Source organism: Crassostrea angulata, chromosome 1, assembly GCF_025612915.1.
Source record: "Crassostrea angulata isolate pt1a10 chromosome 1, ASM2561291v2, whole genome shotgun sequence".
Lineage (NCBI taxonomy): Eukaryota > Metazoa > Mollusca > Bivalvia > Ostreida > Ostreidae > Magallana > Magallana angulata.
Genome location: NC_069111.1, coordinates 12,362,931 through 12,390,423, shown reverse-complemented (window position 1 = coordinate 12,390,423; position 27,493 = coordinate 12,362,931). Strand labels below are relative to the sequence as shown.

Here is a 27,493-nt window from a genome sequence, read left to right as displayed (position 1 = left end):
TACATATTAAGGTGGAATAACACACCTGGAAAAAGTTACTCAAATTAACAGTAAGTTATTTGATTATGAAAGATATAATGATAAATAAACTGTACATATGTCAAATAAGCGAAAAATATGCAGTTTGGGGATAAAATGAATATCTAAAATACTTGATTCAAAAAGTAAAAACAGAAGCCCCTGCTGGATTTGAACTCATGACGTAGGGATCATAAGCCAGACACATTATCCACTCGGCTATTAAGGAAGGTACATGTTGTTGTTGACAAAATCCTTTTTATATTACGTGATGTCGTTTTGATCAGAAGTCGGCCATTTTATGATGATGTGTTAATTATTCCACCTTAAGTAGTTTTTTCCTCCCTAGAATTTTTGTTTAGATTATTTCCTTTTGAGAAAGCCCCTTTTTTTCAAATGAATGATAACATGCAAACATGTATATTGTATACAGATGTTACCGATGGTGACACAAGTATACCATCTGTTGAGTTTTGTGGATCATAATGATGCATGCACTTTAAAATGTTTTTCAAAATCAATTCCCTCGTTGTTATAAAGCATGTGCAGAGAACTGGCATTTGGGTTAGCTTTCCTCTCTTGCAGGTAGCTGGACATTTGTCTTCATTTCTTAATGGAAGAGCTAGAAATGGCTCTCTCTACATACCTGTCTACTTCTCTAAAGAGAGAAGCATTTGCTGTATACTCTGCATTAAACTCTTATGTACATCCGGTTTATTGTGATAAAGATGCCCTTAGAGAATGACATTTGTCACATGAAATACGTATAAATCTGACAATAATTAAATTTTACCTGAAAAGAAAAACATTACTGGCCTACACAATGATTAAGTGGTACATGAAAGGAAGGTTGATCTTCTCACAACTTTTTTTTCTATGACCTACTTCTGATGGTGCAAAATTCAGGTCTTCACATACTTTAAGCATGGGACTATAGCTTTCCTCTGCGTCCGTCAGTCCATCTGTCCGTCCGTCCGTCCGTCTGTCTGTCCCACTTCAGTTTTCCACACTTTTTTTCTTTATGCATTTGAGGAATAATATGAAACTTGCTGAACAGCTTTAAAATGTCAAACTACAGATCAAGTTTACACTTTTGTAGCGTCTGATTGACATATTTTCGAGAAAATTAATTTTTTATATTCTAATTTTTTAATGTTCGGGTTCGTTATCGGGTTCGGTGTGTACTGAATAAACGAGGCCAGTATGTAGTCAGTAATAATATCGTGCGTTACTTCTACCATTCCTTTTATCATTTCTAACAAACAAATAAATTCTGTAAAATAGTGTCAAACATTGTGTTGTAAATTTAATCGGCAGGGTTTTTTTGTATTATTACAATCAGGTTTGTAGTCGGGTTGGGCTGTTTAACAAATTTTTACCAGCGAATACAGAATAGACTTGGCGAAATTACAGGAGATGAAATAAAGAGTATTATTTTACCTATTTTGTATATAATTTCTATATCAGCTATATAGTTTTAATTTCCTCTGTTCTTTTACCTCTGATTAAAGCATGATATCTCGTTTACAATAGCTCTGAAATAGTATTGTGCATAACAGTGCATTGTTTTCACAAATTTTTACCAGCGAATACAGAATAGACTTGGCGAAATTACAGGAGATGAAATAAAGAGTATTATTTTACCTATTTTGTATATAATTTCTATATCAGCTATATAGTTTTAATTTCCTCTGTTCTTTTATCTCTAATTAAAGCATGACATCTCGTTTAAAATAGCTCTGAAATAGTTGTGTGCTTGGAAGCTTTCATAGAATAATACAAACCGGTAGGGGACGTGTATTGCTTATGCAATACTCTCAGAGTGCTTGTTTTTTAATCCTTTTTGTGATCGATGATAAACAAAGTTTTTTGTAACTCACTAATATAACAACTTATGGCAAACTGAAAGAAAGTTATGTGCCAATAGGTCCACAGTGTAGATCTTATTGGCATTGTTTGAAGTCACATAGATTATTTGTCCACTAAAATCTTTAATGCATTATCAGTGAATTAACAAGTGACTATTCTAGTCGTAATGAACTTGTGAAACACTTTTAAGACATAAATCTACGATTATAATGAAATCGGAAGTGGCGCTGTCGATCACTAATAAGGGCGAACATTGTATATGAACCCTATAGTATAGTGATTAACTTGTCCATCTTTCCATCAGTCCAGTCAGCAATATATGCACTGATATAAAATTTATTTATTTTCTCTCCCCTAAAATCACAGGAATCTGGCTCAAACTTCACCCAAAGAATGCTTTATATAGGTTAAGGATGTGTAGTGACCTTGATTCATGTTTTAGGTCCAAGGTGAAGGTTATAGCAAATTTCTGTAAATCCTTGTCCATGGCATATAATTTCCCCTAGGACTGATCTAGCTTTATCTTCACCCACATAGTATGTGACTTTGGCTAAAGAATGTGTAATGATCTTTGAACCTACACTGTAGTTCTAGATCCAAGGTCTAAGGCTTTTAGAAAATAGTAATCTGTGGCATATTTTTTCTCACATTGACTCAGTCTACCTCAAACTTCACCCACAGAGACTGCAAAGAAGATTTTGGCAGAAAACCATTTCTGGAGCATGTTTTTTTTTTCTTTCCTTGCTGCCATCTTACACCTCACCCAATAAGTGTTTAGTATTGTAAATCAAAGGTCAAGGTCAAAGCAGATGGCTGTGTAGAATGTCCTTTGAATTCATATTTCTTTTCCTTACCCAAATTTAATTCACACATCAACTAAAGAGAGTCCATGAGTATTGGTAAATTATTTGTAGAACTTACCTTTAATTAACTAAGTTTTATAAACAGTTGAAAGGTTCAGGTCAAAGCACCACTTATTAGCAAGTCCTTTTCAGCATTATATTCTTTAATAAAACGGTATTTCTTGCTCCTTGTATTGGGTTTCTATAAAAGAAGAAAGTTACTTTGATTTGACTACAATAATCAATATAATACATGTATCAAACAAATCAAACAGAAGTTGATTTCAGAAGTAATCATTCCAGTTCATTTCTTTTCAATGCATTAAGGTAGGAGTTACATGCATGAACATTCAGAGGAATAAAAGAAAAAAAAAGCATTCAATTTTAGGGGATTCTATTGTTTGTTTCCATGAGCCATGAATGCCATATTGAACTGGAAAAAAACAAGTTCAATTGCTTCTTTCCTAATTATAGGGAACCATGAAATCAAATTCCCATAAGCTGATAATTTGTTAACTCAAACCACAAATATTTAAACCCCCCCCCCCAGGCTTTACTGTATGTACAAAATGAACCCTCCAATCTGATTTCAGTGCATGTCCATTGATTACTGATTAGTAGCAATTTTCTGAATGAATATAAGATAGATGTTGGGTGCCTGCTTTTCTTCAGTCAAAGAATTCGAGAAATTTCTCCTATGAAATGCTGAAATGCACTCTTTGCTCTTATCAATTATCCTTCATCTCTCCAAAAAGTTACCTTTTCATGAATAAAAAAAAACAAACAAAAAACAACAGGGAAATCTATGGGCTTCATTCATTTCATAAAAAGGAATTAGAAATGATATTGCAGTACATTTTCGAAGTTGATCTAGCGGAAGTCACTATTTTCATGAAATAAATTTATGATTCTTTTGCATAGTGCAATACTAGTGTTATTAGTCCCCTACCGGTTTCACCGGAGGGGACTATAGCTTTCCTCTGCGTCCATCAGTCCGTCCGTCTGTCCGTCTGTCTGTCCCGGGCCACTTCAGTTTTCCACTGTTTTTTTCTTTATGCGTTGGACGAATGATATGAAACTTGCTGAGCAGCTTCAAAATATCAAACTACTGATCAAGTTTACACTTTTGTAGCGTCTAATTGACATATTTTCAAGAAAATTAATTTTTTATATTCCAATTTTTTAATGTTCGGGTTCGTTATCGGGCTCGGTGTGTATCAGATAAACGAGGAAAGTATGTTGTCAGTAATAATATCGTGCATTACTTGGACCATTCCTTTTATTGTTTCTAACAAACAAATAAGTTATGTAAAAATCAAGCATTGTGTTGTAAATTTAATCGACAGGTTTTTTGTATAATTACAATTGGGTTCGTTATCGGGTTGGTCTGTTGAGACGGTAAGAATAACAGTGCATTGTTTTCACAAATTTCTACAAACCGGTAGGGGACGTGTATTGCTTATGCAATACTCTCAGAATGCTTGTTTAATAAGTGTTAATAGCATAATAATTCTGCCGAAAATTCATTTGTTTCAGAATGAAGACAAAATTATTAATTATGGTTTGAATTAGATACCAAAGACTTATAGCAATGATCAGCATGCTAATTGCCCAGTCATTGAATGGCATTCAGAGCTAGGTGTTTGTTTGTGTCTGTTTGGAATAAGGGGCGCGTGAGATACACCTATAAGAGAAAAGTTATCAGTGAATGAGATGAAAACTGCTGTAACATGCTAATTTGGACCAATGTGAGGCGGGGTTACTGCTTATTATTGTTATGATGTGTCGTACTTCGAAGACTGAAAAATGGCTTGATTTAATGTTAATAAAAGAATTTACCGGGTACTGTTCATGTAGTTGAGAATATGCATGGTACATGACAAAGTCTGAATTTTCTGTAAGTATTTTTGGATACAGTAATTTTGGGACAAGTTTGATATTGCCAAGAGCCATTTATGGTATTTGATGCATACAATTTATCCAATATCCAAAATTTTGAAGTGTCTGATGCTGTTTTGTTTTTTGGAAAACTTAACAAGAACTGGCCTGGGGCTAGTTGCTTGTAGAGACCAGCTGGATTGTATTGCAAAAGAGATCCAGAAAGTTGTTCAGACTCGCTAAGGTAAACATTTAAGATCTAAATGCTCGAACAGTAAAGATAACAGCACAGTTTTGTAGACTAAAGTTTAGTAGACTTTTTCTACTTAGTACATACTAATAAATCTGTCAACCTGTTTCTAAATATTCAAATAATGATCTTATTATGAGTACCTTGTAAATCTTCAAATTTGAAGAAAGCAAGGCCTTGGTGAATATTATTTTATTTTACATTTGTGATGATTTTCAAAATAATTATATATAATATGCAATAACTTGGAGGAGTTTAGAATGTTGCCCAAGTTTTCTCTATTGATTATCTTCTAACTTAGAATATACTTAAAGTATTTTTGGTATTTTTCAACATGCTGCGTAAAAAGAGGAATACTAATTTATTCTTTGAGTTTTAATCTTGGCTTGATTTCCTCATATTTTTATAGAAAATCTTTATCATTCAAGGAAATCTAGCTAGATCTTAGATCTTTTTGTATCTTTGCACTTTGTGTCTCCATCTAGGTCAGAAAAAATCTTTATTTACTGCATACTGAAAATTGTGTTACACTATGGTAATAAAATGCAATCAGATTAAAAATTACCTGGCAGTTTTCATTTTGGTTGTTGCTGATTGCATAGTTAATAATATTCGGTATGGGAGGGATGATTGCTTTGTCAATAAAACCCATTGAGAAGAAGGCTTATTGAAAAGTCGGCTTAACATTTAGCATCGTGTATCAAACGACACTGTACTTTTGTTTGATGAAGAAATAAAAAAGTGCAAACAAATAAAGAACAGAATTAATTTTATGCTTAAAAGTGCAGACTTGGGAGGGGGATCATGATTATCATGAAATTTTGATTTGTGTTTTATTGGAGTGGTGTTTTGAAGTAGGTAACATGTTATTGACCGTTGATGAGTCACCATGGTCACACTCAGGGTTGTCAGTTTTATGATCAATCGGGATTTTAATCTTCCACAATACCAGGTCTTATCTTTTATTCCTATTATCATGAGAAGTCTACCGTGGGGTCTAAATCCATCGTTGTGGCATTCATGCAGGCAAATTATTGGGCTTTACACCCTATCATTCATTTGTAATTGGTGTCTCAAAAACCTTGATGCATGCATGAGGTATTCTTTGCTAATTTTGATGTATTATATGGCATGGTAAATATAAACATAAAAAATTGGAGGTCAGGATTCTAAGATCATGGCAATTGAAGTATAAAGTGAAATTGTACATCATAGCACATAATAAGATTTGGATATTTCTGTCATATGTCCATTATATTCTTCTTCTTTTTTTGAAGGGGGGGGGGGAGGTTAAAGCATAGATCTACCTCATAATGAACTGTGTTATGGCAGATGCTATATCAAAAGAGTCCTAAAGCTCACAGCTTCCAACCATTTTTAGCTATTCTGCGTTATAAAATAACAAGATCTGCTTTCTATATTGAAACTACTGACTATGTAATGTTAATAAGGTTATGGAGGGGATAAATTTTTGCGTTGTTTTTATTAAAACAAGTAATATATTGTTTCCAATTACTGGTAAGGTAGAATTTTTTTTATAATGAAGATGGATAAGTTTAATGAGACTCATCTGACATCCCAACACAGGTGTTTACTTGTGTGAATCCGTATGATGCTGAATTTGTACCTATTACTTAGTAAAAGAAGAGTGCTCAACAGAGGTAGGTAGTATAGATGTAATAAGGATACAGAAAGGTGTATTGGTCAGGGACAATGCAAGTACTCTGATATTTTTTATTTTCATGCATCATTTAATTGTTATGGAGGGGTTTTTATTTACCAAGACCTTGAAGGAAAAATCTGTATGTATATATTTGTATACATGTACTAGAATATATTATTTGAATTGAATAGATGGTGACCTGTCTAATATTGGAAACAAAAGAACAATCAATATACTTTAATCAGAAAAAAAAAGGACAAATATAGAAAGAAATGTAATTACAGACTAAATTGCAAAAAAGGCAGTTTTATTTCTCAATTTTTTGTTTGTTTGCATGGGTGGAGAGGAGGGCCAAAAGAATAATTGATGTAGGTACTCTAGAAATGTGATGTTTATGAGGGAGTTTGAATTCAAAGAACAATTATCATTGTTCCAATCTTTCAAAAACATTCTTCCCAAAAATATGTTGGTATTTCATCATGAAAAAGATTTTGATTGATTTTAGTTAATTATAGTTTCTACAAAAAAGAAGTCTTCGTCCCCAGCCATTCTTGCGATGCTTTTGTTCCTAGAATTGATTAATCAGTTAACCTTGGGTTTCAATGGATTAAGATGGAAGATAAGGGGCATAGATGTTATATTTATCAGATCATTAAAACGCATAATAAATCATTTATATTTAGATCAGGTGAGAATTTAGTTCTTATTAATAGCCGAAAAATATTAAGGATCATCTTTGAAGATGCCGATTAGAGGAGCTGGAGTGGCTAGCTCCCCATTGCTTTGCATTCCAAATGAACAAGTCACTACTTCCTTCTGAGTATCAGAGGTCGTTAACATTGATGGGAGATGATACTATGTGTATGCTAATAATATAATGAAGAAATGTCAAGTCGCGTTCAAAAGTAGGCTGCCTGAGTTCACCTGCCAGTGACCCTGACCTGAGAGCGATGATATCTGTGATTTATGGGGGGTAAATACCATAGAACACATTCTTGTTCATTGTAGCAATCCTGTGATTTCATCAGCTCAGGGGAGATGGAGGAGAATGCGTCATCTTCAAAACAAAAGTGTGCCTCATTAATATGTAATGAGTTTTAGATTGTGGGCTAGCCACAGGGAGATTTTGTGGGGAGTTTTTTCCCTGTCAAGCGTGGCAATTTTCTGTATCAGTACTTGGTGATGCTTTAAAGTTGTCAATTAAGCAAAGTAGATCTTTCTTCTTTTTTTTCTTTATTTTAAAAAATCAATAACAGCTAATTCCCATATAACATCTCATAATGGTACATTTTTAATAGGGTTTTTCATCTACATACCGGTAGTTAATTTACAATAAGTATGTCTTATTCAATAAGTGCGGCAAAGTTTTAACTTCTTTATGTTTATCTCTGCATTGCCTTTGCACTGCATGAAAGTTTTCTTTGCAACAGTGCAGTATTTGCTCAATGAATTTATTACATGAATTTACAGAGTGTTAGCACATTGTGTTTATTTCAACTAACCTATGATAGAATGTTCTTCACTGTTTCATACACTCAGTTGTAACAACTGTAAGTAGACATTGGGTTTCATAGATATGTATGGTAATTTCAGTTTACTATTGTTGCTGCAATCATATCCCCAATAAAACAACAAAGAAACCATTGATATTTTTTTAGATTTACATCTATTTTTTTAATTATTCACAGTAGTGAGTAAAATTGAATATTATCTGAGATGGAATAAATAGTGTACATTTGACCTTAGAATTACTTCTCTGTACTTGGTCATTTCCTACAGTTGGCATAATAATTGTTTAACCAGATCTATCCAGAAAGTACTATTGTTGTTATGGCTGTATAAAGGCAAACTTTTAAAGGCTTTTAAAGTTTAGGAGAAAATACATAAGTATGTATGATTATGAAAATCGGGAAAAAAAATTGATATTGCAACTTATCATTACATTGTATTATGTCCTTATTATATTGAAATTCTAACACGCAAAAAAAAACCCTAATGTTATACTTTAATCAGCATGACTTATCTAACACACGAAGAGTACACCATTAACCCCAATAGAGACCTATCTTGTACCTGTTGCTTTACCTACGCAATGACTTAGTACCTCCGTGTACTCCTAACGGAAGAGAATTGACACAGATTTAACACTCCAACTGTGTTAGATAAAAATCTGTTAAGGAAATGGCATTTGATCGACAGAAGGTATGATGGTATTTATGGTTTGTTTTTTTTTTTTGGTTGCTGTCAATGCGCAGGTCACGGTAATTATGACCTTAATTATTAATAATAATAATAAATTTTTTAAGTTCATGGTCAGTATCCCCATGGATTAAAAAAATTCATGATTTTTAGGATCTAGCTGTTATTTCTGTTTTCATTATCATTGAAAGCCTGGCAGTATTCTCATAGAATCAAAGTTTTTTTTTTTTTTTATCTTTTATGTCAAGTTAAACTGGATTTAATATACTTGGTGGGCCAGGTTACAGTAACACCAATCAACTGTCTTATTTTGATCTATCAACTCAAAAACTGTGATCACAGGTTTAAAACTTTCCTCAGAAATTAAGTAAATGGTACTGGAAATTACATTAAACATGGATGTTTTTATGAAAATTTTGAATTTCTTGGTTGAAGTTTCAACCTCCTATATAATCTCAGACATAAACGTTTTATGTTATCAAAATTAGAAATGAGCTTATATCGTATTAATATTGTTGAGATAATTTTTATTATGAATTGAATCAAGAGTGTTGAAGCACTAATTTTCTATAGATGATTGTCAATATCAATGCTAAGTACTATTCTACATTCACGTACATATAGCTTTGATCATGTTTTTGATTGAAAGGCTTCCAAACTGACTTCTTAGACCCCCCCCCCCCCCAAAAAAAAAACAAACAAACAAACAACCAAAACAAAACAAACAAACAAAAAACCAATATATTGTTAAAAAAAGAAAAGAAAAAAAAATGTGTAGATTATCTATTAAAAGTGGTAGGGAGAGATAGTCCAAATAAATGGGATAGACTTTGGTGTAAAGCTAATGTGCACTTGTATGTTTATGGGAAGAAATTCAAAATGTCGGGTAAAAACAGAATATAAATTGAATTCTTATGGAACTCAATGAATCAAGATAAATGATATGCTTGGTGTAATGGGGAGTACTTGTAACTACACTTCTTATATGGTAAGTATAAGTGAGCAGTTATGAATGAACAGAGATAGTCAGTGTTACATGTATTCGTAAGAATGCCGTTTTATAGAATTGACAGTCCTGATTACATCCTCCAAACAAAGTTTGGAGGGTACCGGTTTATAGGAATCACCTTGTCCATCTGTCAATCCTGTCTGTCCATCTGTCTATCCATCTGTCTGCAATCGTGTCTTGATCTGCCTCTCTGGTATATATCTCTCTTTGGAAGAAACATTGGAGCGTAGTTCATATTTCAATTAATGATTGCTTATGACCTGAGGGTGCATCAAGGAGATTTGGGCACTCTAGCAGGGGTTATCATTTGTGGGCTTTGCTCACAGTACCTGTAGTTTTTCTTGACTTGCCAAATGACTTTCAAAATTGTTGTGATCACTGTGTTAATAAGGTCACCAAAGATTCACTGCTTGACATTAACAATTATAAGAAACATTGAATTTCGGTTTCAAAAAGTTTTAGAGATTATGTTTCAAGGCTCAGTATAATATTATCATTGACATTAAAAATTTATCAAGATAGTTTGCCTCCAAACTAAGAATTGAGAGTAGATAAGTATTTTGTCTTTAAACAAAACTCAAAAGATTGATTTCTATAAAAATCCGCTCTCTGTTCAAGCATTTCAGACCCCAGTATCTTAATATCCTGTTTATAAGAAATTAGAGCATATTGAAGGGTAGTATATTTGAACTAATGTAGACAAACCCATAAATTCTATGTCTTGACTCCCTTCTGTTTAGAAATAGAAATGATATTGTTTAGTATCCCAACAGATAAAGTCAGTGTCACGTTTACTGGTAAGAATGTCGTTTTATAGGATTGACATTCCATTTATTAAGGTACAAATTAAACCCATAAATTCTATGTCATGACTAGATCCTTTCTGTTTAGAAAATAGAAATGTTATTGTTTAGTATCACATGCTGATATTAAAAAGCATGTTTTGTATTAAAGATGACTCAGATTTCTTTTATTTTTTCACATAAGGATCAGGTGCTCTGAGTTTTTTCTAAAGAATTGTGATAAAAGAGGCCGTTTTTGAATCTAGAGTGGAACAATGCCATCTACCACGCTACGAGTCAACAGGTGGCTGGTTACCGAATGGCAAATACACTGGTGAGAACTTGTCTCATGCAAGGAACAGTGGTCTGTTAATATTCTAGTACATGGAAATAAAATTAAAAATTATGGTATTTTTGATGTTTAGTGTACATTATACACTCATACAACTTGCATAACACGTGATATTGGCAGTCATTCTGCAGCTTCCTTTGTTTTAGACGCACCCTCTACTTTAGATAAAAATTTGGCTGAAAAAAGGTGCATATTATACATAAGACTTTTAAAAAGGTATATTAGTACTTGATGCTCCCTTTGTGCAAATCTTTATAGCAAATCGATGATTTGTGCATACTTGCACAGGGCTACCAGGAGTCATGAGTACATACAGTACAGTTTTGATTTTTTAGAGATAAAAATGTCCTGTTGTTGTGTCTCCGCAGCCATTATGAATCTGTCCTGGTTCTGTCATTGAGTACAATCCACTGCAGTAATTTGATTCATGTATTCTGTGTACCCAGAGCTAGCTCTATGGGGCCCGAGTCTCCAGCATGAAATGTTTTACACGTACCCTATATCAGTTCAACTACCATTCCCGGAGCAACTCTTTTGTAGTGTAAAGAAATAAAATCTGGATTCCAGTATTTACACGTCAATATATTTTATTTACTCCTTCTTTTTTGACATACTCATGATACTGCACTTGTTTCTCTACATATTTTAAGTGACTGAAGCAACTATAGTATTAGTGTTGCAAATGAAAGCATATAATATTATTATACTTTCATGTTAAATACTGAAATCTGATTGGTTTAGATGCAGTTGATAATCCGTTCTATTACCCTCAGCGTTAGCAACACACTTAGCAACGGGTAACACAACGAATTGTTACATGTGCGTAAACAATGGGCGTATGGTTCGCCACAGAATTCACGTTATTCACATATAAAAGAAGTTAAGTTTTTTTTTTAAATTAAGAGATTCAGTATAATAAAATAAATAGTGCCAGTTTAGGAGGGTAAGAGTTGAAATGACACCCCTCGAAAACCATTGTCAACCTCCGCTTTGCGTCGGTTTACAGTAGTTTTCTCGGGGTTACATTTTCAACTCTTACCCTCCTAAACAGGCACTATTTATATACTGTTATATGACACAGTATGATTAAACATGTACTGTGGTTTCATTTAAATATAATACAATGTATTTTGGGTAATCAGTTTTGGTGGCTTTAGTAAAATCACACTTTTGAGAATTCTCATTTATAAAAATTTTACCACTTTTCTCACTTTGATGAGCATTTTATTTTGAGAATTGTATAGATCGATCAACTCTACAATAATGTCCACAAAAGATAGCATTATTTTTATGAATGTAACAATGAAACAACAGCAAATTGAATAGAAATTGTTTTATGTAAATATTTTATGATGGGTTTTTTTTTATTTATTTGACCTAATTATTTAAAAGATGAATTATTAATATTGAATACTGATGGAATAGTCATCATGATAAAGATTGTTTTATGTATTGATTAAAAATAGTGTAAGTAAAAGTATACAAAAAAAAGTAAATGATACATGAATACTGTTAAGTGCAGCCATCATGTTTTGTCACAGAGTCTGCATAAAGACATCCTTCTAGCAGAAAATTTAACCTTTTTATTGTCACAGTGATTTTCAACATTAAAAAGAAATGACATATATGTATTTTTTAATCAATATAATTTTATAATTGCATGGGTTTTTTTATTGGTCATCTGATTGGGATTCTCAGTGCAGTTTAAAAGATTGTGATACACATTTATATTTATGTGATATATGGAGAATCTTTTTTATGCTGATAGACCTCACCATTTCACCATTTAGTTTCATTCCCATTGCACCCATTTTGCACTGAGCAAATATACTGGTAATGTATTGATGATATATAGCAATACAGTTTAAGTCTGTTGCCTTGAAGTATTCCAGTGTTGTTTGTAGACTTTTCCTTCAAAACAAATACTGTTTATGATATGAAATTTCCCACACCTTGTTTGTACAGTGGAAATAAACAGTTAATTGTAGAGTGAATTATGCAGACTTCTCCTAGGACGTCTGTCTGAAATTGGCAAATTAACAACGCTTAGAAAAGTTGCAGCAATTTGTACAAATAGAGTGTGCTCGTTTTTGGACATTGGGAATTACGGGACATCTTTTTGACCTCTTTATTACCTCTCCACTATACTACCTGGTATTATGATTGTATTATCACAATGGGCTGTAGATCTCTGACCCGGAGAAATTTTGGATTGTTGGGGGTTTTTTTGTCGAATGATTTTTAGCTTAATGCCTCATGGGTAATGAATTGTCATCTAGTCAGGTTAGACATTTTTTTCAGAATATGATTCATTGTTTAAGATATTGTCATCTTGCAATGACTTTCCATCTGTCCTGTTTATTTCAAGTGACCTTCAGTATCGTGTTTTAAAGTTTCTCCACCTTACATGTAAAACAATGGCTGGCAGACACTGGAAGTTACATCTTCAGGTTCTTCAACCTTAGAACACTTGTAAGTTTGTGTTTGAGTTCAAAGTTCTAAAAGACATTCTATTTTATATACATATACTTAGGCTGACCTGATTATTTCTTAAATCTTGAAACAAAAGTGTAAGGGAGACCACAGGTAATTACAGTCAAACTTCGTTATCTCGAACTAGATGGGGCTGTTGAAAAACTTCGAGATATCTGAGTATTCGAGATATGGACGGTAAAATCCTTAAAAAATGAGTGGTTGGAACTCAAAAATCACTTCGACATATCCATTGTAATCGAGATGTCCGTGTTCGAGATATCGAAGTGCAACTGTATTGAAATGAAAGGGGGGGGGGGGCAGCTGTAGAATTTTTATTCATGTCAGGATTTTAGGAATGAAAGGAGAGAAGAATTTGATTGCCAAATGTTGTTATTCCATGATGAATAAAACACTGATTGATCCTTGAATATATAGGCCACTGATAAACTTGGATCTCCTAAAATATCATTGACAATTAATGTCTTATTTTCATGTGTCAGTGATGACAAGATAGATAATGTATCATTTATTAATCAGATAGTCTTAACCTACTTGCCTATAACTGCGTACCACTGTGATTATACAGTACCTGCAACGTTATTTTTTACAATCCTATCCTATCGTATCGTGTATCAATCCTATCATATTGTGCGTGTATACTGTTCTATTGTGTGTTAATCCTATCGTATCATGTGTTAATCCTATCAGGTTTATCGTTCAATTACAGCAGTTTTTCCGTATATCTTATCGTGTTAATCGTTTTGTTGTACCATTTCGTATGCAGATAAATTTATTTCAAAGTTACATGTCGTTCAGTGTGCCGTACAAGAAAATTTATTGAACAAGAAATGAAAAATCCTATCCAGCATTCTGTCATGAGGCTAAATTCTTAATTCTAAAAAAATAATAATGACAGTCATTCACACTAGCTATAAACTCTGAAAAATGTCAATAGCGTACAGTACAGTTGGGGTCAGAATTACAAACCTTAGTGAAAGTAGTTCAATCACCCTTACATCATTGCATTATTTGTTTTTGTTTCATGTAATATCTTTTAAATCCTCCAGTAATAGGATTTTACTTACATATATTCTTTTCCTCAGTTAAACCCTCAGTAACCTTCATGCACTGATGAATACAAAAGGGGGAATTATATCGAAATAAGCTATTCAGAATTGTTATGCATTGTAAGTAAATTTGAATTACCTGGTACATTGCATTCAGAAGTCGGAAAATCAATTTCATTGTTTTATTTGATAATACTTGCCAAAGTATTTCAATAAGTTCAGATGAACTTTAGATAACTGTATACAAGGCTATTTTTATACTGTTATTTATTGCCCAATCATGTCCCATTTTGAACTCTTCCTAATACACTTGCGGTTAAAAAGAAGTATCTTTGCAGTTTTCAATAAGGCCAGTTTTAAATTTGCCCAATGTCAGTGAAGGCACTATGAGAGAAAATGACTCCTTTTTATTGCGCATTAATTTAGATTGACTGTCCATGGTAGATTTTGGGATGTATTAAGTACTTTATGTACTTAATATGTAGACCTGTTATCTCTGAATTGTTAACTTCACATTGCTCTCACGAGAGAACCTATAAAGTAGACTGTCAAGTTCAATATATTGTAATAGTGTTGCGTGATAATACAAACAATATATAGGTCAGTCACAAGTACTTGTGAATAGGTTGACCCTTGGACTAGGGGTTCTTTAAAAAAAAAAAGGAGACCAGGACATAGTGAATAGCATTGTAAGGCCTGTCAATATCTATTGTCTAAGGCACAATAAGCCTCCATTTTTTGAGTAATATCGCCTTGCTGTAAATAGACTCCATTGTAAAAGGACAAGGTTGTAGGGGTAGCTAATGGATCAAAGGTAGAACTGGCTTGAACGATTTAAAGGTTGGGGATTAGAAATCGCACAATGCAAGCCTTTTAAATAAGCAAATGCATTTTTATTGAAGAAACAAATCGCAAATATTTGTTTGGCGGTTTAAATTTAGGTGTACTTCTACAGTGCGAAATAGGCCGAGTTTTTGAAAGAGAATGATTTTTAAATGCCATTTTGTGCCTTGAGCAGTTCAAACAAAAGAGGCCAATATTTCCTATTTATCAAAGGCTGAATGCCTGACTATTTTTTTTTCTTCTCCCATCTCTCTCGTTATTGACATAACAGCAATGTCAAGGTAAAGAGAAGTGGTTTTTTGCCGCCAAAAAAATTCCCATTGAACCTGTTGTAAAGCGTATCAACCCATCACTATTCCAACAATATAGAAATGAGTCAGGACAGTAAAAGTCAGACGTCATAAGCCCTGTGCCATTGCTGAGCAGGTCAGTAAACTTGTCATTGACATGGATAATTTTAGTCAGTTTATTCTTTATTTAATGCTTTTACGAGGTTTTAAAAGGTTCAAAGGTCATATTACTGGGAATGTTTAATGCATCGGTTGACTCTCTTGGACAAGTATTATAATAATATACTGGTATTTATGTTATAATGTTAGATGGTGTTTTTTTATCTATTTTTCCTCCCAGATGTTGGGGAGAGAGAGAGAGAGTATTGTATAGTTGGTAAAATTGTACATTGACCACTTGCAAAATTTACTAACAGTATGCAATAATAAGACTTTGCATGTATTAGAGAATAGTGCATGGTTTTATTATGATGGTGTTTTATTAATTTTAGTTCCAGTTTCAAGACAGGGATGCATGCTATTCTAGCAAATTAAAATCACTGTAACAGTTTTGGAATAAACAATATGCCGGGCCTTGGGCCATGTTAAATTACAATCGTTGTTTGACGTCCTTGGTAGCTTTTGAACATCCTACACAAAGACACAGCTCTGTGGATAAAAACAGAATGGAGAGAGAAAATCCATATTTCATGGAGACAATAAAAATGTTTCCAGTCAATAAAGATTGATAGCCATGGTAGGGATCATTATATACAGGGTAATTTTTAGGAACATTTTGTGGTGTGTAGTATTTCTTGTCTGTTTCATTCATGTTTATGGATTATTTTAATGAACAGACAGTTGTTGATTTGTAATATAGAGGACAAACATTAAGCTCTTTGGAATTAGTGTAAACCTCATATTAAATTTAATATGTCACTGTACATGTATTATATATTCAACGCTAGCTTGGATAAAATGATTTTTTAAAATTTAAATGTGACATTTCCAGATTTCCAAAGATTGATTATGAATTCATCACACCTGAGAGTTTATTGTCAGTTTTTTTGTACGTTAAATCAGTACCATCAAAGTGGGCTATTAATATAGATCCGGGACGACTGTTGTGGTAGGATAACCACTGATATTTCCTTTCAACGTACTCGTCACCAGTTTTCACAAAAGTGCACAGAGAAACATTTCCACGAATTTTAAAGGAGAATTTGTCATGTTCAGTGAAATTTTTTTTTTTTTTTTTTTTTTGAACCTGCATTGGTAATAGCAATGAAAAAATGACTTTGCAAGTCAGGGCAAAAAATGTTTATGTAAAGTAATCTGTTGCTGATTCTTTGACTTGATCCTTGCATGTTCCTTTTTCGGTGGTCTAATACAGGTGCTTGGGTGCATCGTCTGCTGAATTGGATGACCGAGTTTAAAGGAATTTGTTTTGACTCTTTCTGCTGAATGCACACAATGAATAAAACAGGAGATCAGGATCATTATAACCCAAAGAGTGGGAAACCTGACACCAACAGTTCAGCCACCCTTGCTGCACATAAATACTTTAAAGAATCCCCCTTTCTGCATTGAGTGCCAGCAGTCTCACTCTATTGATGGAGAGAGACCTTTGGCTCCCATAATCACGTGGTCTGATTATTTCTAAGTGCACATGAACACTGTATGAATAAGCTTTTGTCATGCTAAAGAATGAGAGAGAGGTTCAATGGCTATTGACCGTGACCTTCACTTGAATACAATAGTATCACAAGATATGGGGTCTCCTGGCCAGGATTGCATGGGTAAAAATAAACAACTTGGGCCGGAGTGCTCTCTGCGGAACAAAAAGGTAACGTGATGTTTTATGTGTGAATGCAGCGAATTATTTTTGTTTTATTTTTTATTGCATTCTTGCCAGAATTCCATTTTAAAGTCGTGACAGAATTTAAGTAGTGTGGCATTATTACTGGTATTAAGGAAGCTAAGGCATTGCTAAAGTAATGAAGACACTTGCCATCGAGATTAGATGGAAATAAATTCTAATAACTTGTATGTATGATTGAAGAGCCTCTAGGGGAAGACTTGAAGAATGTTCTGTAATTTTATGTATCTCCCAAGTGTTTGGGAAGAACACGTAGAGAGTGTTACCTTTACCTTGGTTTAAGGGGGTTTAAATGTTGGCTTTGGTATGGAAATAATACATCTTTGTCTGTGAATTAACTGACGTAATGTGGCATTCTAAATATGGAAGGAAAAAGTAAGAGCTCGGGGCCACAAGTCTGAAAAAAGAAAGAAATGAGTTTTAATTAAGACATCGGTGTTTGACTTCATTGGTGGCATAAAGGTGGTAGGAGACGAACGTCAGATAAGTGCGCGTTTCCAATTGACAAAGCTGTACGGTACGTTTCAATTTATTTGTCGGGAATTCTAATGTGTTGTTTACCTGAATTTATTTTTTTTTACTGTGTGTGAAATGGAATTTGGTGATTTGCAATGGAAAATCATCTTCATGCTTTGATTGTTATGGAAATTAAGTTTTCTGGTCCGAGAACATAAATTTCAACGGAATTATACCTGTGTGACTTTTCTTGTCTCAGGCTCTCTCCCTGCCGGCTCAAGTGAACTAACACTAAATCTATTTTTATCTGCAGGAAATACTGAAAGAGATTGTTCATTGGTTATGTCATGTTACAGTAAACCAGAGATATTGTGTGCCGGAGAGCTATTTAGATAACAAATAGTTGGAGTGGCATATTTTTAAATCTGTAGGTGAAGGCCTCCTAGTGAATGTGAAGGCAATCGTTTTAGTGTCTGCAGTCCTCCATTCCATTTGGGAGACGTGTATTCGTGGTTGTTTGTCAGGATTAATCACCTTCCATTGAAAGAGCTCTTTGTCATGAAGTGGATGGTAATTTCATTTTTATATTCTGGAAATTTTAAGGATTTTTTTTTTTTGTGTGTGTGTTTGAGATTTTACCATTCTTATTTACCATATACGGTCAAAATAGAACTTATTCTGTGATATGACTGATCATAAGATTGGATTATAAAAGGGGTTTTATTGGTGCCTTTTAATTTGATTGATTTTCCCTCTGAATTATTTAGTGATAACTGAAATGACAAGAAAATATGTAACACCCTCATGATAAATAGGTTTGGAAGGAAATTGGAAGGGCGGGTTAAAGGAAGGAGAGTACAGGTTTGTGTTACTGTGTTATATTTTCAGGCAGATCAAAGACTATCTAAATTTTATAAGATAATTCTGAGTGTCTCTCTTAGATTAAAAATCTGGATTTGAGGCATGGGTGTAAATTCTCTTGAACCTTTTAGACTGTAATCTATCATGTCCTTGACCTGAATACATAGTATCATGCAAGATGTCAAGGTCACTGCTTACTAGTGCTCAAGTCCCCAAATGTACTCAAAGTACTTTAGCTTTATCAGTCATATTGTAAAAGGGAAGTGTGTGACATTAAGTAGAACATGTAAGTGGTGGTGCAACCCTTTATATACAAATATATCAGAATATGATGTTGTAGCCCTTCATATACATGTATATCAGAATAGCTTGGTATGTCTCTTCAAATTTCAGACATAACTTACATTTCAGAAAATACCAAATCAAATCAAACAAAATGATTTTTAAAATAAAACATCAAGTTTGAATTGTTTTGATGTATTTGAGTTTGGGTTTGGTGGTTCCAACTGCCTAAGAAGATCCTTCATACTTGACTCTTATTTTTCTTGCACTTATTGATTGATCATTGATTTCAGAATAATGTTGTAATAGGATTTTGAATTCATGTTATGTCTGAAAATCTGGTCGGTGATAGTTTTAATGAGGAATCTTTTCAGTCTAATTTGCCATTTTTATTTTTTTTATCTTTATTGGTTTCCTGAGATTGTAGCCCCTGGGTTATTCCAACATGACATAATGCAGAAATTCAGTGTGACATTTTATAAAGTTTGTCTGACATTTGTCAAGATTCGACTAACATTTTTATCCGATTGACGTCTCTAATTTTCCATATAGGTTTTAAGGTCACTTGCTATAGTTGAATATATTGATGTATATTTACATTTTCTGATGGATAAATTGCCTTCTACTCTTGTATTGATTGCACTAGTTTTTTGTTATTTTTTCCAACCCAATTGTTAGAGTGAAAGTCAGTGGAAGTCATTGATAAGTCGGACACTGTATATTTTGGTCTCAGATGGTAGTTGTTGTTTTATTTATACACATCGTTTAAATATTGACCCCAAAATGACCCCAGTACCTGACCCAGATATTAATTTAAGGAGAAGTTGGAAATTTTTTTTCAGATTACAAAAATATACTTGTTCTAGTTGACTGGTATCTGCATCTAATAAAATAAATGGAGGCTCTCTAGATTTGAAGATTAAGCAATCATTTATAATGACGTTTGGTTTTCTACCTGTAGATTTAGGTTGGATCTCTGTTGTTCTGGAAGATGACATATAGAGTAAAGAAGGCCACAGGGGCATTCACGGCTATAAATGCATGAACCATGTTAAAATCGTACTACTTTTAGGAAGACATTAATATTGAAAATTTACTTTTAAAAAAATTTATAAAGATGAATTTCTAATATTTCCTCCTAACGTTGTCAAGTTCTTCAGTACTCTCTGTCAGAATTTGTCTTGCAAGGTATTTTATGCATTTTAATTGCAATACAACCCATATGGACAATTTGTAATATAAAGTGTACTTTTTAGGGAATTTGATGTCCTGTGAAAAGCAGAGAAATTTCTTGAGTCATATTTTATTGTGTACCAATGATCAGAAGCTAAATTTTCTGCAATTAAAGTTGAAACATTTATTCAGTACAATATTTTTCATTATCAGGTAATATTTTAATACAAAAGTACAGTATCAAGTGCTATCAACTAACAATTCTGTACGTGATAATCCAGCTATTGTTGTCTTATGTCACGTACTTATGAATGATAATAATGGGAGTCATTTTTATCCATCTGGGAATTTACACTCTTAAGTTTTAAATTGCATGTCACTTGAATTTGTGAGGTTTGTGAGGAAGTGTGATCCAATTTTAAGAAGAGTCTACTACATTCTCTTCCACACCTCCCATTGATAGATACTTATGTCTGACCAAGCCACAAAATTGGAGAGGAAAAAATAGTTAAGTCTCAACAGCTGACTCATTTATCACGTAAAATTGTACCAGTACTTTGCTTTGGAGGATGAATAAGGAAAACAACTGAAATTTGAAGAAGTGTACTGTTTAAAATGATAGTGAAAAATATTTATAGTTACTGGTAATTTGTTCAAGGACTCTTTATTGGGCAGTTATTAATGTATGTTTTGATATTATGTATTTCCAGATATAATGCTGACCTGATCTAATCTGATGGGTAACCACATGATCACTCCCACAGAAGAAGATAGCCCTGATCACATCAAGATGAATCCTTCGGGGGCCCCACCCAGCTCCAAGGTGGCCACCGATTCGTCCTGCATCAAGGAGAAGCTGGACACATTGATTGAAGGCTACCTGAAATCTCCGGACATGAATAAAGGAGAGAGTCAGTCGTCTAGCGACGGGAACAATAAGCAGGGGTTCCTGATTGACCAGAGTCTACTGAAAACGGTACAAAATAAAGTAGAGAACAATAACGAGATTGTGACGAATGGAACACGGGAGAGCGAGAAATCGGGCTCTCCGAAAAGGGATTCCAGTCACGGAAATTCATCTCCTCCAAAGACCGAGGAAATTCAGACTAAGGCTGGGTCATCTGCTGATGGAGCAGGGTCCAATGTGGCTTCGTTTGAGACTATGATTGAACGGGCATTAAAGGATTCCATGACGAATGTCGAGGATAACAGTGAAAAGACACGAATATTAGAAATGTGTGAAGAGGAACATAAAGCTCTAAAGAATAGTGAAAAGGGTGAAAGTGTCAGTGATAAAGCTAGTGATGACATGAGTCTTTCCAAGAAGAATGTGATGTTTCTGAAGGATCACATTGAGCGTGTTTTAGAGAAAAACTTTCCTAATGTCGGGAGTAAGAAGGAGGACACAAATGAGGACTCAAAGACCTCAGTGAAAACAAAATCCAAACCTCCAGTGGCACTTACTCCTGGACTAACGTTGGAACAACACATGCAAAAGCTTATCGACGAGCACCTCAGTAAAGACAGTGCATCATCCGACTCTCCGCCCCTCTCAAAGTTAGTAAATTCTAGCCAGAGCTTGGGAGATGTGAAGAAGAACACTGTGACTACATCAAGTGGTGGGTACGACTCCACTGAAAGCTCAAAGAACAAAGTGCTCAATGCTGTGAGTAAAGCCCCACAGACAAACAGCCAGTCACCCACTCCTACCAAGTCCAAATGTCACAGCGTCGAGACTGTGGTGGATCGGATCATCAAGAAAGCTGTAAACGATAGCTTTCCCCCTCAGAAATCACAGACATACCCTAAAGACCAAAAGTGGAAGAGTTTACAAGAGGAGATGTATAGTGAGTGTGAACCGGAGCAGCCCCTGAAATGTGACTCAGTGGGTTATTCAAACAGTGTCGAGGAAATTCGGACAGATAGAATGAAAAATCAGGAAATGAAACATTCGTATCAACAAAAGGTGCTAAATTCTGGGAAAGGGAATAATCATGTAGAAATGTATCATGCTGCCTCACAGCCTCCATACTTCTATCCCCCATATCTGAAACCGAATTCACAATATCCCACAGCCTATAAACAAAATACAAAATATGATAACAAATTGGAACCTTACTCAAATTATCTTGGATATCCACTTAAGAATGGTGAGAAAATTGGAAGACCAGTGTCAAATAGTGAAAGTCCTCAAAGGAACAGAATGGATATGAGTTCTCATCCCTCACCTCATCACATGCACGACATGCACATGATGCCACAGTATCCACAAATGGATAAATCTAAATATCCTCATCCAACTCCTATGCGTTATCCATCGAAACCTATGGAGGATTTATCCCAAGGAAGCATCCCCTCAGCCATGGCACCAGGACCTTTACCAGCACAACGATATTGTCATCCAAATTCTCATTTCCGGATGCCACAGCTTTACCCCAACAACCCTCCCATACCTTCACCAAGAGAATATTTCAACAACTCAACAAACACAAAAGACCATCTCTTGGTGCCTGGTAATAGGAACTCCATTTCGAAGTCTCCAGTGTTGCCAAACTCCTCTCCAAATCATCTCCCTCCATCATCCCCACGAAGTCCTAGACAGGCTAGTCCTTCTGTCTACCAGCCTGTTAAACCAGAGGCCAAGCAAGTCTGGCAAAGACAAGATCTCTCTCCATCCAGTCAAAGTAACTCGCGAAAACGTGAAGCATCGGGGTTGGATTTGTCAGTAAAGCAGCCATCTCCATCAGGAAATGAGGAACAGCCTCTGGACCTCACTTGTAAGAAACCCAAAACCTCCCCATCTCATCCAAATCCAGCATATTCCTCTGGGGTGGCTTATCCGCTGCAAATGGATAAACAACATGATATTTCCAAAAGTATTCACATCAGTCAGCTACAAAACAGCATGGACAAATTCTGTCAGCCAGCAACCCCTGGTGTAGACATATCTATGAATAGAATGCCACCAAACATGAAAGTACATGAACATTATCCTCCATCTTTGATGGCAAATCATCCACAGTGGTCTAATGTTTCACGCTCTGGAAGCAAAAACAACAATCCACCCATGATGCCAAATCCTGGGCAAGAAAGACTAGAGGTTGTCAGACCCCATCCAGTACATCAGCAGCATTTACCTCGAATGCCTATCAGGCCTCCCATTCCTTCTCCTCATCATCATCTTCCTCAAGAGGCTCCGGAATCTCCCTCAGATGCTACCTCCTCGGGCATCAAGAGATCAGCCAGTGTGTCCAGGCATGAGCCCATTCAGAACATTATCGGAAACCACTCTCCCAATGACATCCTATATCTCATCTGTAGATTGTGTAATCAAACGTACGGAAGCCCTTATGGGTTTAGAAAACATTTTCGCAACCAGCATGGATTTGAACCAAGATCAGAGCACACAATCGTACAGACTATATCCGGTACGAAGGCCTTACAATCACCTGCCATTGGACCTCATTTTGAGATGCAAGGAATGAACCAGATGGTAGTTCCTTCTCATCTTTCTCCAAACCCGAAGAGTAGGAGTCCAAGAGAGTACAACATATCCCATAGTAGTTCATCCAACAGCTATGAAAGACCTCCAAGTGCCATGAGTATCAGACATGGTGTTGGGAATTATGGTTATTCACCTACAGGCAATGAAATAAGGCGGCCAGAGAGTATGCCGAATACCATTCCACAAGTCACTCCAGCTAGTGAGAGCGCTGCGCTTGACCCTCAGCGTCTACTCAAACCTGAGGAAAAATCAGAACAACAAACCAGTCCCAAGTATTTAGAGTGCCATGAATGCGGACAGACATTTCAGCTCAATGATTTTGGATCTTACAAAAGACATTGTCGTACTCATGGAAACCCCAGGTTGGATCCCTTCACTGGTGGGATAACAGACAACTCTGTTCCTCTGCATCCATCAGAGGAACAGTACAAGACATTATCCAATGGTAAATCTAGCTGTAAGGATGGAGAAGTTATGATAGAGGTTTATGTATGTAAGTACTGTACATATACAAGTAAAGTGAGCAATATTCTAGAGGAACACATCTCCAGACAGCATCCAGATAAACCGAAGAAGCTTATCTGTATTCTTTGTAATGGAAAGTTTCATCTCTATGATCAGTTCAAAATTCACATGGAGAAAATGCATAATCTGACTGCTCCCAGTTACTCCCAATTTAAATGTCCTGAGACTTCCATTGAAAAGGAGGGAAAAATTTTTGTCAAGCAAGGAAAGGATGGGAGAATTGATCCAGAATCAGCGAATATTCCAAGCGACCTGGATAAGAGTTATAAAGCTATACCAACATCTCAGATCATGAAGATGTCTGCTGACAATGCAGTGACATCTGCTAGTCCTGACAGTAGCTGTGATCCAATTGCATCCTCTCAGGCCGACAGCCAGACAACAGCCAGCGTCACTACTTCCCAGAGTTCTCCTTCAGAGGTGAAGTCATCAACTCAACAGTCCCAACCACCTGTCGTCTCCAGACGAACAAGTTGTGACTCGGAATCAGATAAATCCGTAGACTGCTCAGAAATGAAATACCTTCACAAGAAATTCAAAAGGAAAGCTTTCTCATCAGAGAAAAATGAAAGTAACGATGTTAAGAAAGTGAAATTGTCCTCTAGTGTAGATAGTCCCTGTTCAAATTCTTGTACAAGTTTGGAGTCAGACTCAAACTCAGTTCAAATGGCTGAAGACTCAGAAAATCAAAGGACTGATAAGTCCTTGAACAAAGGGAAGATTGACAGTGGAAGTGGTGAGGAGCTGAATCAGAGTGAGGCTAGACATCATCTTCCATATGTATGGGACAGAATTACTCGCAGTCAAGTGGGGAAGACGGTAAAACCAGCAAAATGAATAAATGGTTTCTGTGTATAATTGTGTGCGTGTGACTTCATGAAATTAAAAAAATAACTCGAACATGCCAAGGAAAAATTACTAACTGCTGAACAAGGTGCTACAAGGATGTTCGGACATTTCCAAGTTGTGAAAGGAAAGATAACTCAGATTTTGTGTTCAGTTTGCTCATAGCTGCATCCCAGTGATTCATCATTCAGAGGACGGTGTGTTTGTACAAGTGTTTTTTTTTTATTTGCTGATCAAAGGACATCAATTTTTCTGTGAAAAAAAGCAACATAAAATTAATTTTTTCATTAGGGTGAAAACTGATTGGTCACGCTTATGTAAATTCAGTGAATCTGTTGTGTGACTGCATTGTTCTTGTGTTGTGATGTCTGGAAATCAACTAACCCAAACAATTTACTAGTATATTTTGTTAAGAGCTTTGTAACCGATTGAACTAGCTCTATCCAAACTACTCAAATCAAGGAATTAGCAGGCAATAAACGATGATGGTAATATGAATGCAATAAAAATCAAAACTTTTGTAATTTGTATCTTACATCTTTAAAAGAACATTCATTTAAAATTAAATCTCCTAATGCAAATGTTTGGGGGGGGGGGAGGTAGGAGAGGGTTGGGGTCAAAAATTTTAACACAAGAGTTAAGTGTTAAACAGTTGTCTTTTCCGAGGTTTAATAAAGATAATTTCATACAATGAAAGTTTAAACTCTGAAGACACAAATCTGTAGATGCCATAATTTTTGTTGTGCTTTTATAGCCGTCCACTAAGTTTGTCATTCTGCAGGCAGATTTTTTCCTCCCAGACTCTACTCCCTTTGCATTTTTTAGCAGCTCAGCTGTTGGCTGCAGTGTTTAACACACTCATTATAGTTTCTTGTGTGAATTACCGGTAAGCATCCCACAATGCAATGCTGTATTACTTGTATTCCTCCATTGTTAGTGGATGAGTTTTTGTGCATTTTATTTCATAGCCACCATTTGTGATGGTGATTTTGACATACATTTATAAAGTTTTGAGGTCTGTTGTAGATGATGTTTTGTTTTAACATGCATGTACATCATAACATGTATATGCCAGGAATGTTGATTTTATATTAACTGATTAGTTAGGTATAATGATAGTTTAGTTATGTCAGAAATATACCAATTAAGTTTTACGAAAGCTACTGCCTTTTTGTTTTATACCGAATGCATACTGTTTAGAATCTGAATTAAAGTTTTGATTTTGTTAATGTCTCTTAGCATAATAGGTATGAGTGTGTGTGACCACACTGGTGTTCCAATTCATTGTCTGCAGTAAAAGAAAACATCCTGTTGTCTGTTCAGCATTTAGTGGTGTCTTTGTACCAATACTCTAACTGATATCAGTGATATTTTTTTTTCTATACATCAGGGACAAATCTTTCGTTCTGAAAACAGACCTCTAATCAAATGGTAGTCATGTATAAAAGTGCCGACATTTGTGATACAAATATCATTTTAACATCTTCACACTTTGTACTCGATATTCGAGAGGTAGTTTTTCTGTTCAATGAATTTGGTGTCTCTTTCCAGCCGTCATTTGTTAATTATTGTGTATTTACAATCTATCATAGATTAATGTGTACCGGTAAAAATCAAAGATCATATTGTCAGAAACAAAACTGTACAAAGGAAATTCTATTTGAGGCATTTTAGAAATATTTTTCATGACATCTTGTAGCATTGTCTTTTTAGTTATTAATTACTAGTCATGATTATATTTTAAATGAACAGATTTTATGTAATTATTTCTGTGTAGAGGTTTTCCTTGCCAAACATATACTGCAGAAATGTTACCCTTTTGTTAATAAACATTTTAAAGAAGTAAAGTGTCAAACCTTGAAAAAGTCTTTGTGTTTTTACTTTCCATTTCTTTCATCTGATATTAATTTTTGAACAATGGAAGCAGTTCTTTGATCATTTCACTGTTTTCGACTATATACTAAACAAGTGAATTTAGATTATAGGTGTTACATGTATTTTCAATTTCTTTGAACAATAACAATTTTTTTATGGTTCATGTGGATAAAAAATACTCTAGTAGTGAAATTTGATTAAAACATATTTTATTGAATTCAAATGGATTAGGTTACAGGTATAACCTATGTAAACCCTCTCCAAAATACAGTCAGTAGAGGTGATATCAAGTATTTCTATAGAATATAGTATGAAGGTAATACAGGGTAATGTTATTGATATTTGGTGTATGTAAGACGAGGGATAATTGATTATAAAATGATTTTCTAAACTTTTACCATATATAAATTGCAAGACAATTTGTTATGCCTCTTAGAAGAAGGGAGGCCATATTGCTTTGCTGCTGTCTGTCGGCCAGTGCACCAACAATTTCAGTTCATTTTCTTTGCAGAGGTTGCATGAAATTTGGTATACAGATTTATAATTTCAATTCAATTCAATGGTTTATTGACATC

At 34.7% G+C, this 27,493-nt stretch overlaps 1 protein-coding gene across 10 annotated transcripts in view; it reads left to right on the top strand.

Moving 5' to 3' along the window:
• Nucleotides 1-26,908, top strand: part of LOC128177737 (uncharacterized) — a 34,932-nt gene extending 8,024 nt beyond the window's left edge. For 3 of the 10 annotated variants that reach the window (XM_052844573.1, XM_052844598.1, XM_052844589.1), the window contains exon 3: nucleotides 20,878-26,908. In XM_052844573.1, the coding sequence (XP_052700533.1) occupies nucleotides 20,904-25,034 (4,131 nt within the window). In that variant the 5' untranslated portion in view covers nucleotides 20,878-20,903 and the 3' untranslated portion in view covers nucleotides 25,035-26,908. Of the gene's footprint in view, nucleotides 1-603; nucleotides 818-10,824; nucleotides 10,845-15,557; nucleotides 15,674-17,131; nucleotides 17,363-17,417; nucleotides 17,563-17,583; nucleotides 17,913-18,282; nucleotides 18,422-20,877 lie in introns of those variants that run through there. The other 7 variants (XM_052844640.1, XM_052844612.1, XM_052844605.1 and 4 more) reach the window with 7 other exon arrangements.
• Nucleotides 26,909-27,493: the final 585 nt, after the last annotated feature.